Source organism: Cucurbita maxima, unplaced genomic scaffold (assembly GCF_002738345.1).
Source record: "Cucurbita maxima cultivar Rimu unplaced genomic scaffold, Cmax_1.0 Cma_Scf00018, whole genome shotgun sequence".
NCBI classification, from domain to species: Eukaryota; Viridiplantae; Streptophyta; class Magnoliopsida; order Cucurbitales; family Cucurbitaceae; genus Cucurbita; species Cucurbita maxima.
The window spans coordinates 4338904-4351347 of NW_019272034.1; the positions used below are offsets into that span (position 1 = coordinate 4338904).

Below are 12444 nucleotides of genomic sequence, written 5' to 3' on the forward strand. Positions count from 1 at the left end.
CTTTTCTTTTCATGGAAGCAAGCAGTGAAGTGAAGAAATTAGTGCATTTAAGAATAGTAACACCTGATAAGGATACTGCCCATGTAGAATTTTGTGTTGTTATTGAACGAGAAGCTGCTGCCATGCTTACGAATCAGGAACATTTACAATAATACTTTCTCATCATCTATCAGTACAAGACTGTACATTACAGGATTGGATAAAAAAAATACTCAGGGAACTAAACAGAAGAGAAAAAAAAATGGCTGTTTGGAAGGAAATGAACTCGTTTGATCATCCAAATAGTTCGACTTTCGTGAGACGTTCCAACGTGTGTACTTGTGTTGAACAGCAATGTCTTTAACTTCTTTGGTTATGAATTTACTGCTATGACATCTTCAGGAATCAATAAAAGTTTTGAGTGATTGCCATGTTCAACCAGAGAAGATCTCTTCTCTGGGTGCTTTCTTCGAAAAGCAAACCCCAGTCTCCAGAGTTTTTTAAACTGATTACTAATCAATTTTTACCTACAGATGTGAGAACAGATGATTCTGAGAAGAATGTAAAATCAAACACACGGCAAACATAAGGACTGCAGACAGAAAGACAAACGAGCTCGCAACGAAGGCGCTGCGAACTTATTTCAACTTTGTGTTTAAGATCATGTGGCAAACATATCAAGAGAAAATGCTGACATTGAGGTAAAATGTAATGTACCTCTTTGGAACCACGATCTTCGAACTGTCTGTCGGATGTGCCTCTCGTGTCTGTCTAGGAGTTCATCCACTCGGCTCGATTGAGATAACAAGGGCCCAGAGTATTCAACTTTGTCCACTTGATCCTGATAACTCTGTCACAACATCAAGTCATGGAGGTTTAGATAGTAGAACAACCCTTGCAAGCTTTTTAAGACAATGGCACACATCAATCAAAGGAGGGCTAGCGCTAATCATCTTATACTTACCAGATTACTCCTCTTAGCTTCCATTTCATCTTGCAAGTAGAGTGCCACTGAAAAATCCTGCGAACAGTACTCATCCGAAGCATCAAACGAATCGGGACACTCAAACTTCCCCCACTGATTCCGTATCACAACCTTGGATCTCTCGTTTGATTCACGTCCCTTCGAACTTGAACAGCTGATGGACAACATGTCTCCCTTTTCATGAAACTTAGAGTCCACATTGCTTCTTGAATGCAATATAGCAGAATGATCCAGCCCATTAATTATGTGTCCTCGTGAAATTGATCTCGAATGCGATCTAATAGACGCTTCGTCTCTTCGTCGTCTTGCCCACGCAAAGCCACTTGATGTAGAAACTTGTAGGGGGCCAGAGAAGGGAATGTCTCCTTGGGATGCATTCTTTACATGCATAGACTCTTCCAATTTATCATTTGAAACCTTTTTCACCTCACCACCTTTGATAACCTTCTCTTCTTTAAGATTTTGAGCATTAATACTAATCTTATGCAAATCTCGAGCTGAAACCGATAAGTCCTGTACAACATTTTAAGTGGACGTATGAGAATTTCCTTACAATATGTGAGATCCCACGTTGGATGGGGAGGAGAACGAAATACCCTTTACAAGGGTGTGGAAACCTCTCTGTAGCAGACGCGTTTTAAAAACCTTGAGGGTAAACCCGAAAGGAAAAGCTCAAAGAGGATAATATCTGCTAGCGGTGGGCTTGGGTCGTTACAAAATGAATAGAAGCAGAGAGAGGAAATACCTCTGCTGGTGCTAATTTACTGATTCCGAGATGCTTTCGAGTTAACCGTCTGCTATCTAATCCACGGGTTCTTCCACTGCCTTTTTTCCTGAGATTGTTAAATGAATTTGATTAAAGATGAACAATAGTGAATCAGAAGAAGCAATTAGATTTGGAATGAGAAACCAACCTTCTAGACTCCTCTCTTTGTTTTGCATCAATCTCTTTGCTTGGTGGATATATTGGCATGCTTGATGGATCACATGCATGCGGTTTTGTACTGAAATACTGAAAGAACCCACAAAGGATATAGCATTAGACAAAGAACACTGATTTTTTGGTTCTAGTATCTGCAAAGAACACTGATTGTATAATCCATACCGACAAATCGACACATTAAACGTGAAAAATCAAAGTTTATGATGCAATAGTTTCAGAAGCTTGAGATATCAGCAAAAGATTTAACATTTTGCTCCACAGCATTATTACCTCAGATGTGAGAGCAGAGGATGCAACTCCGCGCTTGTATGGTTCGACAGAAAGAAGAGTTTCTAACAAGTTCACGGTCGTCGAAGGATAATCTTTGAACGTCTGTCGTAAACAATTATTGTAAGGATGTTGTGGTTTGAACAAAGTGGCATGTGGAAGTTTAGATTTTTTCCAGTATTCATCAGGAGGAGAGCCGCAAAGCTTGAAGATCTTGTGTAGCTGTTCAACCTGTGTTGGATGAGGAAGGTATCAATAATAGATTGCAAATGGAATGTCATGATTCATTAAGGAAGACATCTCAGTTCACTCATATCAGACATTTAATCATTAAAGACATCAAATGTCTTCCAGCTTCTATTTTAATGTTTCAATGACAAAAACATTACCTCTGTTCTTCCTTGAAGAATAGGTTTCCCAACAAGGAGTTCTGCAAAAACACAGCCAACGCTCCAAAGATCCACAGATGCATTATAGTCTGTGGAGCCGAGTAGAAGTTCAGGAGGACGATACCATAGCGTGACAACACGACTGGTTAGAGGTTGTCGGTGCCCCGAATTACAGAAGTTTGCCAAACCAAAATCAGCCACCTTCAATACCCCTTCATTATTGACTAGAAGATTAGACCCTTTAATATCTCGATGCATTACACCGCGTGAGTGACAATGCTCGAGCCCAGATAACAATTGTTTCATGTAACATTTAATCTACAGAAAACGAAAAGAACAACGGATTCATTACTGTATTCATTGTCTCGATTTCAACTCCCTAAGATATAATCTAAACAAGTAAGCTTTGTAATAACAACATAGTATAGCATAGCATCAAGTACTTGATGCGATACTGCAATCAAGCATACCTGTGATTCACTAAAAGTGATGTCGGGGCAAGACAAGAGTCCAGTAATGTCATGATCCATGTACTCGAACACAAGGTAAATGCTACATGATAAACGAGACGTGATTAAGCCCTCCAATTTGATGATGTTAGGGTGATCAAGCCTGCGGAGAATCATGATCTCTCGTGCCATAAACCGAACACTTTCGGGCTCGAAATTATCGAAACGGACCTTCTTTAAAGCGACTATCCTTCCTGTCTCGAGTTCACGTGCTCGGAATACAGTACTATATGTACCTTGTCCAATCTATTAAGATTCAACAACAATAAGGAGACAGAACTTAGTCCATCTTGACCAACAACAACTTTCTAGGAACACAGCAACTTCAACTAACATAATATGAGGTATAGACATGTCAACAGTAAAGATTAAATAACAAATACAGAGAAGTTTGTTCATAGTGATAGATTTCAATTTTGGGGGGATCTGATTATCAGGTCATAAACACTCAATGGATTTGATATGATTAACAGAGCAAAACAGAGATCAAAAGGGCGTGAAAAGGACTAAGAACTAAGAACCTTCTCCAATTTTTCATAGGCATCAGAGCGGAGTGGAACCCAGCCCTGAATGGCTTCACCGGCGACGGCGCAGAGCCAAGCAGGCCATCCCGCCGCCACTTGCTCACTTTCCATATACTTATTAAAATTCCCAATTCGGAAGCTCAAAGTATCATTCCCACCGCCATTAGAACTCGCTCGACCCGACTCACCGAACTCGTTCGCAACCCCATTGAAGTCATTGGACCCTTTTGTCCTCGTCTTGGACTTCGGCTTCGAACCCTTGTCAATCTCCCCAAACCCAAGTCGGCTCCGACCCGAGTTGGCGATCGCCGTGGATTCATTGTCCCGAAACACACCGGAGTGATCGAATGCAGGCGTAACGGACACGGCATGCTTCGTGTTGACACACCCCATGGCGGATCACTGTAACTACTCAACCATTAATAACCCAGAAAGGAAAAATGAGGGAAGTTTGGTTTAGAAATTTGGAATGTGGATTTGTGCTTACGGTGTATGAGTGAGTGTTTTGGATCCACAGTGCGGCGATTACGGAAGATGGTGAATAGAAGAAGAAGAAGGCATTAAAGAGAGGCTCCGTAGGCTAAACACCGCGAAATCAACGGAAAGGTGAATACCCACTGCTCCAACATCATCAGTAAATAATGAAAATTTGAGCAACAAAATCAACACCTTCCATAAATTTCCCTCTTATTCTAACCCCATCCAACTTTCTTTCCAACACTCGAGTAATCACCCTTTTTCAATTTCATATTAAAAAAGATATATATATATATATTCAACAATCAAAATAATATTTAAATCGAAAGTAATGGATCCAATCGACTAAAATTACCATAATCGATGAAGACATTTTGAAACGTTCTTAAGCATATGTCAATAATACATAGATAATTCCTTCAAATTAAATTTCATGGTTTGGTTGTTTTTTTTTTTTTTTTTTTTGTCTGTAAGTCTGAATTTGTGAACCAACCAAAACGACGAAAAGAGGTGTGAAACAAACCGGGATGGGCAGAGTTTCGGGCAGCCTCTGTTTATTCTCTGCTTTTGTTCCTTTATTGCTTTGGTCTTCCATTTTTTTAATTGGACTCGCAATTCCCACTTTCCAGAAACCTTCTTCTCTCAAGTGTCGCGTGTATCTGACCGCCAAATGGGAACGAAGCCCATTTTGTTTAATCCAACCACGTAGCGCGTGGTTGTCAGCTTGGCGCGTTGGAGTGGGTTTTGGTTTAGGGTAGTTGTTGACTAAGTACCTGTCTTTTTTTATTAAAAATAATAAAATAATAAAATATTTTCCATTTATGACCCCCGAAAATTCGTTGTTTGTCTCCCTCTTTTCTTTTTCTTTTTCTTTTTCTTTTTCTTTCAAAATAGAGGTTTTTAAAAGTTAAATTAATAAAAACATCTTTAAAAAATAAATACCCAAAAGTTTCAATAATAATTAGTTTTAGATTAAACCATTATTTCTTTGTTTCCATCTTTAAAATTTCCACAAATATTTCAAAAATAATTTTAAATTTTAAAACCCTTAATTAATATCCTTTCATTTGCAAATATTATTACCATTAATATTATGTTTTATGAAATTTTAAAATTAGCATTAACCTATTTAATTTAATTAAAGGACTTTTTTAAGTTTTTTTAAAATTTTAATATTATAAATAATAAGAAAAGTAAAAATAAATATAAAGTTATTAAATATAAAAAAAAAAATCAAAAGTTTGAATATATATTAAGTACTAAATTCAACCTTTATTAGACACAATTTTTTTTAAAAAAAAATTATAATATTATAAAGTACTAATTTTGCACTAATTTTCTCCTAATATAATTTTAGATTAATTTAGAATCCAGCTTATAATATTTTTAATAAACTGCAATTAATTTGTCTTGAATCAATGGGATCCCAAATCCCAATTAGTCTCCAAACTCACTTCAAATCCCAATTAGATCAAAGATTATATTTCGTTCACAAATGAAATTGGCTCACATCCCATAAATAATAATTACTCATTTAATTAACTACTTGTTTAAATTTAATAATCAACAATTACTGATTTACTATCTTTGGTAATAACGTCAAATTAACATCTTCTACGTCCAATTTTAAGTCTATTTTAAATTTAACAGGGTCTATTTATAGTTTATTTTTAATCATTTTTATCCATCAAACCACTCTATTATACACACATATGCACGCACGAGTGAATTCTAAATTTTATAATGTTTCTTATATTATTTAATAAATATAAATACTTTTTTTTAACGTGACAATCGAGTGATCTATTAATTAATATTATTCTAAAATTGAAATTTTAAACCTTTTAAAATTTTAAATCATATTTTTATTGGGTAAAAACAAGTGTGAAAGAATAGACCATGGAGTACGGGAAGGAGTAAAGTTAATTTTGATTGTTAACAAAATAATTGAAAAATATTATCATGAAACTATTCAAATTTCAATTTATTATAAAAATGATACCATCAAACTCAAATTTTATATTTTTTTTTCTTTTTTTTAAATTTTACCATCCATCGAAACTAAATCTTTTAAAAATTTACACTATAGTTTCTAAATGTAATAATGGGAGAGTGGTAATGAAATAATTATTTTAATTTTAAAAATTTTACACCATATAATCACTTAATTACTCATAAATAATTTCTTTAATCGAGTGGTTTTTTTTTTTTTGTAATTTTTCAAAAAAGTAAAAAAAAAAAAACAATTATAATTCACTTTATTTAATTGTTTTTGTTTGGTACTTTTGAGATGAGCCGGTGGGCCCACAGGATTGACTTTATTGGGCCCCACCCTATTGGCATGCATGCCTCTGCTTTTGTGCAATAAAATTAATGGTTGATTTATTCTTTAATTTGGGTTGTTACTTTTATTTCGATATCATTCCCAACATGGAAAACTATATATTATAGTTTTTATTTATTCATTTATTTTATATTATATGCTCAATCTGCTTTCAATTTCCACAATAATAACATTTTAAGAAGTTCTTCAAAAACAAATACGGAAAAAATAATTATCAAATTTACTGAAAAAAAAATTAAATTTTTCTATAATTTAAATTTTAAGTTTTTTATTTTTTGCATTTATAGAAATAGCAAGTGTATTAAATATTGGTCTAAAAGGATTATATTAGTCAAAATTTGAAAATTCAACATTATAATATTTTTTATTAATAAAAATGGTGGTCAACAATTTTATTTTATCATAATAAATGGAAGCTTCTTAGAAATTGAAACATGACATTGAATTTCAAAGTTGTCCCCAAATTGTCCCCAAGACTTCGTTTGGCTAATCCCGAAAAATAAAATTGAATAGTATTTAAAAAAAAACATAATTTTTCGAAGTTAATTTTCATTTATAAAAGTAGTAATTCAAGACAAATAGGTAACGTAGACATGTTGGAATTGTTGAAGACTAATAAGAAAGCCAACAAGGGTTGAACCCAGATTTCAAATCTACCTGGAACGTTACATAAGATTATACTTTTTTAAATGGTGTAGTTGTTACAACCTAACCCTAGATTCATTATTTCACATGGCATGCATGGGCTATACATTGACTTTAAGTCAAATAATAAGCTTTGATAACTAATTAATCCAGTAATGTTCATGACCTTCCCTTTTAAAAAGAAATAATGTAATCATGATTTAACCACAATTACCCACATGGGTTTTGATGAATGCCCCAAAAGAAGAAGAAGAAGACGAAGAAAAGAGGTTCAATATGAATGATAATGATAGGCATATAAAATATTTAGAATAAGAAAGATGGGTGTGGGTTTGATTGATGTTTCCCTTTTAGGGTTTTAGGGTTTATGAAGTTTGCATGTGATGTCTGTTCTTCAAAGCTATGATGCTTCCACTTCACTCTCTTCCCCATCTTCTTCCCCAATCAATCAATTCCACTTTCCACATTGTTCTAATCGTTTTTAGTTATGTCATTTTCGTTTTCTTAGTTGAACAAAGTTGTATATACGAGAGATTTGAATGTCTGACCTCTTAGCTAAGAGTATATGTGACTTTATCTGAGTTTTAGGTCCAAATAGTGTAAAATTATCATAAACTATTGTAGGATCAAATGAGTTATAAGGTTAAACTTGGCTACAACCTAGAAGGGTCACCTCCACAAATTGAACTAGACCTATTTTGGTTGATCCCTCCTTCGAATGGGTCAAAATAGTTAGCAAAGAGTTAAATTAGGCAACTTAGAAGGAAGATGTAATATCTAGAGATATAGTGTCAAATATTTATTTTAGGACGGATACATTTACATAATGACTAATTATGGTCATAAATTTTGAAAGTTTAGGGTTTTCAATAAGATTTTTTAGATCAAGTTCTCCGCGAGATACAATCATTTGAAATGAAATCAAATTGATTTAGGGTTTTAACTTTATGAATTAGGGGTTCACATGAGAGTTTTTGGATTCAATTGGCTAGAAGTCTCCTTATCACTCATGAGATCGGCCTAATTTGTTAGAAGTAAACCTGAGTCGAGAGGTTGGTTGGTTTGATAATGAACTCAATTAGTCGAAAGGGTCATCTTATTTATGTGTCAGCTCACTTAAAGTACAATGTCTAAGGGTTTTAGCATAAATCAGATATTGATTACTCGTATTTTGGTACCACATGTTGATTGGGATTCGAGCGTTAATTGAATATAACAAATTTGGGTATCAATCAGGTTTTATTGACGTATGCGCTCACATGAAGGAAGAATATAATTATAATTGAGAAGTTTGTTTATAGTTTATGAGAAAGATGGTTAAGGTAGGTATTGAATTAATTTATTTGGGAGATCCATGATTTGTTTAATATTATATATAAGACACAAGTCATACGCGGTTGGGTCAGTCTACTCACTTCCCAACTACTTTATTAATCACATAAATTACAGCTTTATTAATTTAATTAATTTAATTAATTCATTACTCAACACTCCTCATTTCTAGGCTTAATTATATCATTTTAATCACATTTTTTTAATTAATTATATCATTTTCAAAATAAAGAATATTATTTAATACATGTATTTTACCTTTTAATTCTGTTATTTTAGTATTAATCTGTAATTTCTAAATTTAAAAAAAAAAAAAAGTGTCAACGCCAAAATGTATAATAAGTTGAGTTGAGTTATTTATTATTATTTTTTTATTAATTTGGGACGGGGTTGAATTCTTGAAAAAAAAAGAAACAATTCACGGGCTAACATTTTTTTTATCTGGTCGAACTCAATCAACTTGAGAACATGAATTACAGCCTAACCCTACCATACTTTTAAAATTCAAAATATTTGACGTTTGTAACAGATATTAATCTTCCGTTTTAACTTGTGAATATTTGATATTTGAGTTTTATGAAATTTTAGTTATTCTGTAACTATACCCTTACGAAATACACTTATCAACCCTAAGATGTGAAGGTGACCCCACAACTATATCCTTAATATCTGAGGCTCGATAAGTGTAGAACAAGGGAAACAACTTATTAAGTCTTGCAATATATAGTTTTTTCTCTACAGAATCCTGTTTTTGGTGTCTGCAGAATCCTGTTTTTGTTGGCTGACAGAATTTTGATATTTTCTGTATAATACTGCAGTGCAAATTACCCACATAACTTCTCAGGATTAACTCGTAGAATGGGAATGCCTATTACCCAACATGCCTTATGAGGATTAACTCCTTCTTTCACAATGTGTTGAACAGGAAAATTAAATTGTCTTTGTTCGTTTAATGTTAATTTATGAATTTTTTAAAATAATTAAAAAAATAATGTGAGAACCCACCTTGAAATAGATGTTTGGATTGTGAATTTTATTTGAGTTATTCAGTCACCAAACCCAACTGACCCGAATTTCATATTGGTCGAAACCCTATGCATCAATTAAAAGCACATTAAGTAGGATTGGGCCTCCCATGCATGGTGTATAAATGGGCTTTTAAAGTTAGGTAATTGCATATAGTGCCATTTGGCAATCAATTTTACCCACAATTTTCAATTAATGTCCCTTTTCAATCATCTCCATAATATGCTCGAATCTCGAATTGTATTTATAAGAAATATTTTAAGAAATGTGGGTGAGAAAATACACTGAAAATAATTTGAAAGAAAGCAATGTTATAAGTTAAAAGAGATTAAGCAACAACAATAATTTTGATAACATATAATTCAGGTAGGAAGAAGTGACAACTAGTTATATTCCTTATAGTACATGACATGATTTTGGTGAACGATCGTACACTCTCATATCCGTCATGCAGCTACAATCAAAATGTTTTGGACAAGCATGACTATGACACTCGAAGAGTTAGAACACATAATAATTAATCATAAGTCCATTTGTTTGTGGTCCACAGTTGTAAGCCCAAAAATGATTAGCAAAGAGAAAGATTAAGGCGAATTGGGTCACGATTTCTTGATTCCGGCGACAAACCAAACCTTCTCCACCTTGTAACTCTCAACGCCGACGGCGGTGACTTCGATCCACACCACAATTTTGGTCTTCCTCAATTTCTATCTTGCTTGATGCCGGTAAAAACAGTCTGAATAGAGTTCACAATCCAATTTAATTTAATTCAAATCATAATCCCTTGAGTATTCAAATTATTTTTTATTCCCAATAATATGATTACAAATATCAAATATTCTTAATTTTCATAATAATTTTATAAACAGAATAAAATTATAACCTATTTTTAGATCGATCATATATATATTTATAATTTGAGTTGAGTAGTTTGGTTGAATCCTTAAATCCTTTTTGAAGTTTAAAAAAAATGCAAATTTTGGCTAAATTATTAAAATAAAATTAAAACTTTATTCATTATTAAGAAAAGTGCCTACTTTTTTTTAATAATTATAGAAAATGTATTAAAATGTTGGAAGAAAAAATAAAGATGACGTAAGATAATTATATAAATGAATAATTGTCCTTGTTATTTAAATAATTATATGGCCGTTGGGGCCTTAGATATGTCCTTGTTGTAACCTCGATATGAAGCTGGACATGACAATCCTAACTATCTTTTTTTTAGCATTTGGTCGTCTCCAACTACCAAAACTTGAATATATTGGGTTTTTTTAACATGTTTTGTTCTCATTCAATTATTTTTTAGAAAAAAAAATCTTAAAAAGCTTCGGAACATATAATTGTTTTAAGTAAAACGCATTTAATTTTGAAGTTTTTATGATTGCATTATAGAAGAGAATACAAATAATAACTTCAATTCTTTTAAATCGTCCTCGAATTCTTATTATCAAGAACACTCTCAAACCCTAATCCGATTCAAGACTATCAAGTACCCATAAACCTCAAACAAGAAAAAAAAAAAAAAAGAAAAAACTATTATCAATCCCATCAATAACCCATTTTCCTCGTGGTTTGGTCTTTAAATTGAGGAAGCGAATGAGGGCGAGAGATGCAAAAGAAAATGGAGAAGACGAACAAAGACGTTCCTCTTAAAGAACTTAGCGAGAGGGTAGCGGAATTCGCTCGAGTTAGAGGTTGGGATAAGTATCACAGTCCGAGAAACCTCCTCCTGGCCTTAGTAAGTCATTCCAAACATACTCTATCTTTTTGTTTTCTTTTTTGGTTGTGTAATTGGTTATAGAGTCGTTGGTGTGTTGATTATGGTAAAAAAGGTGGGAGAAGTGGGGGAGGTGACAGAGATATTCCAATGGAAGGGAGAGGTGGCGAGGGGGCTTCCCAACTGGTCCGCCGCCGACAAGGAGCACTTGGGGGAGGAGCTCTCGGACGTGCTACTCTATTTGGTTCGTCTTGCAGATGTGTGCGGGGTTGATCTTGGGCGAGCTGCCCTTTCCAAGATCCTTAAGAATGCCACTAAGTACCCTCTCACTCCTCACCAACAAATTCAACCCTAAACTAAACTTCAACATTACCCATCCCTCCTATTATGTTCTTAATCTTATCTTCTCGTTCAATTTCAAAATTATAAAGAGTGTTTTTTTTTTTTTTTTTTTTTTTTGTCGACGGTTACAAACAATAACTATCTTGAATATGATTCAACTACTTAGACATATATGTTGGATGAAAAAATTAAAGGTTTAACCTTTCCAACATTTAAATTAGCTCACGAATGCATAGATTTTTGTATAATTAGCATCATGGTTATTTGGTTGTAGAAAATAATATCAATTTTTACCACATAATGCTTTTTAACCCTTTTGAAATTATTTTTTAAAAAATGGATAAATTACAAGTTTAGCTACTTTTAAAATTACAAATTTTAAATTTTAAATATATCTATACAAAACTTAAAGTTTTAAGAATTAAATAAATATAAATACTTAGAAAAACGTATTTTCATATGCATTCTTTGAATTCTAAAACATATAATGTGCATATTTGTGTAAAATAGTATTGAATTCTAAATTTAAATTTATAATATTATTGACATACAAATTGACAGTTGACTTGACATGACAGTTTAATATCATTCAATTAATAATCACATTATAATTATTTGATCCAAAAAAACAGAAATCTAATTTTCAAAAAATTATCAAATAAATAAATATGGTTAATTTTTTTACTTATCTTATTCTATTTTATGGACACAAAGCCCTATTTTGATTATGGGAATTTGAATATTTCATAAAATAAAATCATACTTATTTTATTTATTTCTTATTTTTATGACACAATTAATGCACCTTCAATAATAATTGAAATCACATGGGAAGGAATAGATGGGTGCTATTTAGTAGACATTAATTTTTTTTTTTAAATAATAAATTATTTCATATTTTATTATTCTCAAAATTTTTAATTTTGTATTTAATTTAATTTTTTTTTTTTTTTTTTTTTTTT

The 12444-nt window shown here is 32.5% G+C and overlaps 2 protein-coding genes across 3 annotated transcripts; one reads left to right on the top strand and one right to left on the bottom strand.

Moving 5' to 3' along the window:
* Positions 1-82: 82 nt before the first annotated feature.
* On the bottom strand, positions 83-4294 carry LOC111493149 (protein IMPAIRED IN BABA-INDUCED STERILITY 1-like). Of its 2 annotated transcripts, XM_023142784.1 has the most exons (10): positions 4084-4294; positions 3594-3998; positions 3034-3318; positions 2564-2881; positions 2178-2405; positions 1879-1976; positions 1710-1797; positions 944-1477; positions 697-829; positions 83-506 (listed from the first exon to the last, which is right to left on the bottom strand). In XM_023142784.1, the coding sequence occupies exons 2-10, from the start codon at positions 3987-3989 to the stop codon at positions 496-498; spliced, it is 2091 nt and encodes a 696-aa protein (XP_022998552.1). In that variant the 5' UTR covers positions 3990-3998; positions 4084-4294; the 3' UTR covers positions 83-495. The 2 variants fall into 2 exon arrangements, with proteins under 2 accessions (XP_022998552.1, XP_022998551.1); XM_023142783.1 differs by having other exon boundaries at positions 3594-4294.
* A 6680-nt stretch (positions 4295-10974) lies between these two features.
* Positions 10975-11732, top strand: LOC111492910 (dCTP pyrophosphatase 1-like). The gene is made up of 2 exons (XM_023142418.1): positions 10975-11161; positions 11256-11732. The coding sequence occupies exons 1-2, from the start codon at positions 11033-11035 to the stop codon at positions 11493-11495; spliced, it is 369 nt and encodes a 122-aa protein (XP_022998186.1). The 5' UTR covers positions 10975-11032; the 3' UTR covers positions 11496-11732.
* Positions 11733-12444: the final 712 nt, after the last annotated feature.